Source organism: Girardinichthys multiradiatus, chromosome 11 (assembly GCF_021462225.1).
Source record: "Girardinichthys multiradiatus isolate DD_20200921_A chromosome 11, DD_fGirMul_XY1, whole genome shotgun sequence".
Taxonomy (NCBI): Eukaryota; Metazoa; Chordata; class Actinopteri; order Cyprinodontiformes; family Goodeidae; genus Girardinichthys; species Girardinichthys multiradiatus.
The window spans coordinates 20,707,994-20,715,958 of record NC_061804.1 but is presented as its reverse complement, the minus strand read 5'-3'; the positions used below and the strand labels follow the sequence as shown (position 1 = coordinate 20,715,958).

Sequence of the window (7,965 nt, the reverse complement as noted above, 5' to 3'; positions counted from 1 at the left end):
TAAGAGATTTTTTTAACATCTTTGTTTTTGTGTACCTCGACGATATTCTGATCTACTCCAGAAACCTTGAAGAACACCATCATCATGTTCGACTAGTCCTTCAGCGGCTGCTGGAGAACCGATTATTTATTAAGGCTGAGAAATGTGAGTTTCATCAGTCCTCTGTTACATTCCTGGGTCTCATCTTAGAGGGTGGACAGGTTCGTTCTGATCCTGATAAGATCAAGGCAGTCCTGGAGTGGCCAATTCCCGAGACAAGAAAACAACTTCAACGCTTCCTGGGATTTGCTAATTTTTACAGGAGGTTTATACAGAACTACAGCCAGACCGCTGCACCTCTGACGGCTCTGACCTCCACTAAGTTGCATTACACCTGGACTTCGGAGGCAGATTCAGCTTTTCAAGCTCTAAAAATGAAGTTTTCCCGTGCACCAATACTTATCCACCCTGACACTGCCAGACAGTTTACCATGGAGGTTGATGCTTCTGACTTAGGGGTTGGAGCTGTTCTGTCCCCGTCTGCTGCTTCTGATGGTAAATTGCATCCTTGTGCTTTTTTTTCCCACAGACTAAGTGATGCAGAACGCAATTATGATGTCGGTGACAAGGAACTGTTAGCCATTAAATTGGCTCTGGAGGAGTGGCGTCATTGGCTTGAGGGAGCCTGTTTACCTGTCATTGTGTGGACTGATCATAAGAACCTGGCCTACTTACAAGCTGCTAAGCGACTCAATCCCCGTCAGTCTCGCTGGTCCTTATTTTTCTCCCGCTTTAATCTGGCTATTTCCTATCGCCCAGGGTCTAAGAATACTAAACTTGATGCTCTGTCCCGTCAGTTTTCTGCTGATGAGGTTGAACTTAAACCGGTCTCCATTCTGCCTTCTAGCTGGACGGTGGGTTCTCTTAGGTGGGAGATTGAGGACTTTGTTACCCGCGCTCAGCGGGAGGAACTTGATCCAGGCACTGGTCCACAAGACAAGATTTTTGTTCCCACCATTGCCCGTTCTCTTGTCATCCATTGGTACCACTCTGCTAAGTTTTCTGCGTGACATTCCTCTAAAATCTATTTCTAAGAAACTTTCTCCTCGTTTTATTGGACCCTATGTGATTGACTCTTTAGTCGGTTCCACTGCAGTTCGTCTTCGGTGGCCTCCTAGTTTTCGCATCCACCCCACTTTTCATGTTTCTCAGGTAAAGCCAGTGTTCACCAGTGCTTTGTGCCCTCCTGCCGAACCCCCACCACCCGCCCAGGATCACTTGGGTGGCCCTGTCTATCAGGTAAGACGCATCCTGGACTCCCGTCGACGAGGTCGTGGTTGGCAGTACCTCATCGATTGGGAGGGTTACGGTCCTGAGGATCGCTCTTGGGTACCTCGATCCTTCATTTGTGATTCTTCTCTTTTCTCGGATTTTCGTGCTTCCTTGCCTTCAACTTCCTCTGGACCAACAGGCGGCGGTCATTGAAGGGGGGGTAATGTCGGGTTCTGGGAGCCTGTCTGTTTTCTGCTTGCTGCTAACCTTATTCGTCCAGCAGAGGGTGTCGAGCTACAGGAGGAATGTGGACAGGTGTTTCCCATCTTCTGATCGCCGTGTACGCTACTTAAGCCGTGGCTGCCTGCTACTTGTCGCCTGAGTGTTGAGCCTATGTGGTAATCATCTCGAGCCAGTTTTTGGGTTTTGATCTGCTCTGTTCCTTTCTGACATTTGTGTTTTCGCCTTAGGTATCAGTAACCTTGATGTCCATCGATCCCTTAACTATTCCTCGAGCGCTTGGAGCCTTTTGGATTACCTGTCTGGAATTCTACGTACACTCCTGGACTGAGCAATCTTCACCTTTTACTGGATCTGTGCTACATTACGACAAGCGTACTTCTCCTGCAGACCTGTCCACCCTCCTACGTAACTCCTGCTTCACCTTCCGCTCGCTTTCCACAGAAAGCACAATTCGCTGTGAGCTCTACTTCAGTTCTCCTAAACCCCGTCTCCCCTGGCGGATTCCGTTCACTCTCTAGTAAGAGCATTTATTTATATTCATGATATTTATATTTATATATACATTGCCGTCCTGTTTTCTTATCAGTTCTTTTTTCTCGCACAGTTGGAGAGACCAGATCCCTGTCATCCCTGTGTAGGATTTAGAAATAATAAACTTCTTTTCACCGTTTGATGCTTTCTACTTGTGTTCTTTCTGCATGTGGGTCAGATCAGTGTCAAAAATGATGTCAGGTACAGCATTCAACTGGTTTAAATCCTACTTGAAGGACAGGGACTTTTTTGTGTCAGTAGGTAACTTTACATCAGAGAGCACAAAAATCACATGTGGAGTTCCCCAAGGGTCATAACTATGCAGACGACACACAGCTATACGTTACGATGTCACCAAGTGACTATGAACCCATTCAAGCGCTGGGTAAATGCTTAGAAGAAATCAATACATGGATGGGCCAAACTTTTCTTCAGCTGAATCAAAACAAAACTGAAGTAATAATCTTTGGACCAAAGGAAGAGCGTTTAAAAGTTAGCACACAGCTTCAGTTAATACAGCTAGAAACCACCAGTCAGGCTCGAAACCTGGGTGTAGTGATGGACTCAGACCTGAACCTTCAGAGGCACATAAAGACAGTAACTAGGTCGGCCTTCTATCACCCAAAAAACATCTTCAGGATTAAGGGACTAATGTCTCAGCAGGAACTTGAAAAACTAATTCATGCGTTCATATTTAGTAGAATTGATTACTGCAACGGTGCCTTCACAGGTCTGCCTAACAAGTCGATCAGACAGCTGCAGTTGATCCAGAACGCTGCTGCCCGCGTCCTCACTAGAACTAAGAAAGTGGAGCACATCACCCCGGTTCTAAAGTCCCTACAGTGGCTCCCTGTAGCTTAGAGAATAGAGTTTGAAATACTTCTGTTAGTCTATAAATCACTGAATGGCTTAGCACCAAAATACATTACAGACTTGTTGTCAGTGTATCAACCACCCAGAGCTCTCAGGTCTTCTGGTTTAAATCTACTCTGCACACCCAGAACCAGAACTAAACATGGAGAAGCAGCTTTTAGTTCTTATGCTCCACTAATTTGGAATAGACTCCCAGAAAACAGTAAAAGCGCCAAAACCCTAAGTTGCTTTAAATCAAAATTAAAAACGTATTTGTTTAGAGTGGCCTTTGACTGTGACATCTAAGCATAATTAGTTACGTTTTCAGTCCAATTTTCCTTTCATTTTCTTATCCATCATTCTATCCTCTTTATTTTATTTTATTTTTTTAAATTACCTCTCTTGTTTGATTGTATCATTTGACTTGTTTTTGTGTCTGTGTCTGTGTTTATTTTCTTTGTGATTGTATTGTAATTGCATGAACAGCGCTTTGAGTGTCTCGTTGCTGAAAAGCGCTATATAAATAAACGTACCTTACCTTACCTTATCTTATTGTGCTGTGAAGAATCCTTCAACTTATGCTTAACATGTTATTTGCAAGTGTACACATTTGTCGTAATAATAATCCAGTAAAAGTGTTATTCAAAAAATTGAAGCCACTCAGCTGTCCAACAACTGTTTTTGTTTAATGTAATAGATAATGCCGCGTGAAGAGGTAAAGAAATCTTCCTTGACATTAATGATTTTTAGATTGATGCTAATTTAGTTCTGAACATTAATTCAAATTACGATTGCTTTATCTTGCTACACAAGATTTATATTTTTCTGGGTTTAACATAATTGTGCTTTGTTTGTACAATACCATAATTATTTTTTTCAACAACGTTGAATGTCCTTGTAGTGAACTTTCCGCCACCTCATATTATAAACCATTATAATGTCACTCAGTGACACAGGGCAGGATTCAAGTCATGATCATTAGGCAAAATATATAAGTGGGAACAGTTCACTGGCAAGCAGCAAATATTTGCTGTTCTCTAGAGTGTCGAGAGGATACATCTTCTTTCAATGAACAGTGCCTGTCTTAATTCTGTTCTTTTTGTAGTTTAAAAAATTATTCTGTTTTCTTTTTATAGCCTGTCAAAAAAGATAATAGTGATGTACAAAGAGAGTCAGTTTACCAACATATTGAACTCCACACGTGTTCGTCCTGTAAAGTTTTATCTCAGTGGGTTTTACGATATCCCTCATGTTAAGTATTATTACATCTTTTTGTGCTTTGTGTACATCATGACTGTCCTTGGCAATGGTTTTCTGCTTTCTGTTATCTACCTTGTGAAGACTCTTCACACTCCCAGATACATTATAGTGTTCAACTTGGCTCTGACAGATCTGTGTGGGAGCACTGCTCTCATCCCAAAACTATTGGACACATTTCTGTTTGAGAGGAGATACATTGTTTATGAGGCATGCCTAAGTTACATGTTCTTTGTTTTATTCTTTGGAAGTATGCAGTCATGGACGCTTGTCACAATGGCATATGACAGATTAATTGCAATTTGCTTTCCATTAAGATACAATGTTATTGTCACAAAGAAATCCATAGTCACGATTCTGCTGTGTTCATGGATTTCTATGTTGATGGTAATTGCAGTCTTGGTTGGTCTTCTTGAGCGCCTGTCCTTCTGTGGATCTATAGTAATACAAAGTTTTTTCTGTGATCATGGACCAACATTTCGTCTAGCCTGTAATGACACTTTTCTAAATACTGTAATGGCAAATGTTACTTTTACTTTGGTCATCTGCATTCCTCTTGTACTGATAGGTGCCACCTATGTTTGCATTTCTATAGCGCTGAGCAGGACTGCATCCAGAGAAGAACGACTTAAAGCAATGCAAACTTGTACTTCTCATCTGATTCTGGTGGCACTATCTTTCATACCATATCTGGGCACAAATATAATTGTAAACATTACTAATATTAATCCTAATGTGAGAATCCTCAATTCAAGCTTGTCACACATATGTCCCACTCTGCTTAATCCCATTATATACTCTTTAAAGACAGAGGAAGTGATAAACGCGGTTAAGAGGCTATTAAAAAAAAAAAGAGGCATGATATCAAATTGATAAACGTACTTTTACCGACTTGTAAGCCTACATTAAAAGTCAAGATCTGTTGGCTGTCAGCTCAATTCTTCTTGTGGGCTCACATATTTATCCTGGACTGTGACCAAAAATACTTCATCTATCATTGTTTTTCAAAGAGGACATGTAGAACTCTGTGGCAGAATGCTTAATTTTAGGCTTCCCATTATTTAGAATTTCACTAATTTGGTCTTACTCATCTTTATAACCTCGCAGATAGTGTGTTATTTGTAAAGCAGAACATTTCATAGGTATGCCCACATCCTCCCAGTAAATTCTGTAAAAGATTACCTGCCAAATTCACATATTTAATTTTCACTCTGCTATGTCAATTCTTACATTGAATACCAAGGTAAAATGTTGTCTTTGAGTCTATGAAGGTTTTTTTTATTTGATGAAATCTGCTCTTTTTAATGATTAATACTCAGTCATGAGGTTGTTAATCAGTTGCTTCTGACTGGTTAATCAGTCCCAGGTGGTTACTCTTCACAGGGAAGTGCGTGCTCCTATGGGGCAGAGTTTGCAGACTAATACCAACCATTAGAGTTTATTAGGAAAATCTTGACCGACCGAGCCAGAAAGGACTGATCAATCTTTCAAGATTCAAATGTATCAGTGGTTGTTTTGTTTGCATCGTTCTCTGCATCCTGTCTTTTTGTTTTTGGGTAAACTTCCTCCTAGACTGTGTTTAGTTCTCCAGTTGTGCTGAGAAGAATCCTTCAACTTATGCTTAACATGTTATTTGCAAGTGTACACATTTGTCATAATAATAATCCAGTAAAATTATGGTCGTAATCAAAGAAATTAAAAAGTGGAATGTTGTCTTTGAGTCTATGAAGGTTTTTTTATTTTTTATTTGATGAGGTACTGCTCTTTATCTGCTCTTTATCAAAGGATATTGATGACTATTTTATATATGTAATATATTAAACTGTCAGGAATTAAAAACGTTACGTTATACTGTCATCTGTCCTCAAAAAATAGCAACATGCATATGGTTTCAGTGACCACTTATAATTTCGGTTTTTATTTTTCTACAAGAAGGGAAATGGGGCCAAGATCAAAGTAGACGTTAACGGTCTTAAAACAACTCCACTATTTGGATTGTATTTTATTCAGACTCTCGTTTAAAAGGCGTTGCAAGACATGATGCCATAGAAAAATGACGCTCCTACATCGCCTTCCTAAAGATTTAATTCTGCAGCATACACACAATACCCACACATTACCATAAATGCAGACTGTGGAAGAACCACAGTGCTGGTATTATTGGACCTTAGTGCAGCATTTGACACTGTTGATCACTCCATTTTATTAGGGTGCCTGGAAAGCTGGGTCGGCCTTTCTGGTACAGCACTCAACTGGTTTAAATCCTACTTGAAGGACAAGGACTTTTTTGTGTCAATTGGTAACTTTACATCAGAGAGCACAAATATCACATGTGGTGTTCCCCAAGGGTCCATCTTAGGGCCCCTCCTATTCAATATCTACCTGCTCCCCCTAACTCAGATTTTCATAAACAGCAACGTAAGTTGTCATAACTATGCAGACGACACACAGCTATACGTTACGATGTCACCAAGTGACTATGAACCCATTCAAGCACTGGGTAAATGCTTAGAAGAAATCAATGCATGGATGGGCCAAAATGTTCTTCAGCTGAATCAAAACAAAATTGAAGTAATAATCTTTGGACCAAAGGAAGAGCGTTTAAAAGTTAGCACACAGCTTCAGTTAATACAGCTAGAAACCACCAATCAGGCTCAAAACCTAGGTGTAGTGATGGACTCAGACCTGAACCTTCAGAGGCACATAAAGACAGTAACAAGGTTGGCCTTCTATCACCCAAAAAACATCTTCAGGATTAAGGGACTAATGTCTCAGCAGGACCTTGAAAAACTAATTCATGCCTTCATATTTAGTAGAATTGATTACTGCAACGGTGCCTTCACAGGTCTGCCTAAAAAGTCGATCAGACAGCTGCAGTTGATCCAGAACGCTGCTGCCCGCGTCCTCACTAGAACTAAGAAAGTGGAGCACATCACCCCGGTTCTAAAGTCCCTACAGTGGCTCCCTGTAGCTTAGAGAATAGAGTTTAAAATACTTCTGTTAGTCTATAAATCACTGAATGGCTTAGCACCAAAATACATTACAGACTTGTTGTCAGTGTATCAACCACCCAGAGCTCTCAGGTCTTCTGGTTTAAATCTACTCGGCACACCCAGAACCAGAACTAAACATGGAGAAGCAGCTTTTAGTTCTTATGCTCCACTAATTTGGAATAGACTCCCAGAAAACAGTAAAAGCGCCAAAACCCTAAGTTGCTTTAAATCAAGATTAAAAACTTATTTGTTTAGAGTGGCCTTTGACTGTGACATCTAAGCATAATTAGTTACGTTTTCAGTCCAATTTTCCTTTCATTTTCTTATCCATCATTCTATCCTCTTTATTTTATTTTATTTTTTAAAATTACCTCTCTTGTTTGATTGTATCATTTGACTTGTTTTTGTGTCTGTGTCTGTGTTTATTTTCTTTGTGATTGTATTGTAATTGCATGAACAGCGCTTTGAGTGTCTCGTTGCTGAAAAGCGCTATATAAATAAACGTACCTTACCTTACCTTATCTTATTGTGCTGTGAAGAATCCTTCAACTTATGCTTAACATGTTATTTGCAAGTGTACACATTTGTCATAATAATAATCCAGTAAAAGTGTTATTCAAAAAATTGAAGCCACTCAGCTGTCCAACAACTGTTCTCAAGCTACCGGCCTGCCCGCTTTCGTGTCACTTACCAGTCAGTTTAAGGAGCTGTTGTGAACTTATTTCACCTTTAGGCAAGCTAAGACACAGGGAAACTGGAACAGTACACCCGCAGAGACCCAGCTGGTTCCTGGAGTGGTGAAATAATTTGATTTCGACTAAGTAAGGTGGTCTGTTTC

At 40.3% G+C, this 7,965-nt stretch overlaps 1 protein-coding gene across 1 annotated transcript; it reads left to right on the top strand.

Moving 5' to 3' along the window:
- The first annotated feature begins 4,035 nt into the window (after nucleotides 1-4,035).
- LOC124876825 (olfactory receptor 1-like) lies at nucleotides 4,036-5,007 on the top strand. Its single transcript, XM_047379837.1, has one exon. The coding sequence runs from the start codon at nucleotides 4,036-4,038 to the stop codon at nucleotides 5,005-5,007; it is 972 nt and encodes a 323-aa protein (XP_047235793.1).
- The last annotated feature ends 2,958 nt before the right edge of the window (nucleotides 5,008-7,965 follow it).

What these genes read in the sequence shown, in the direction of transcription:
- LOC124876825 (XM_047379837.1), top strand. Translation starts at nt 4,036, where the DNA reads ATGTACAAAGAGAGTCAGTTTACCAACATATTGAACTCCACACGTGTT.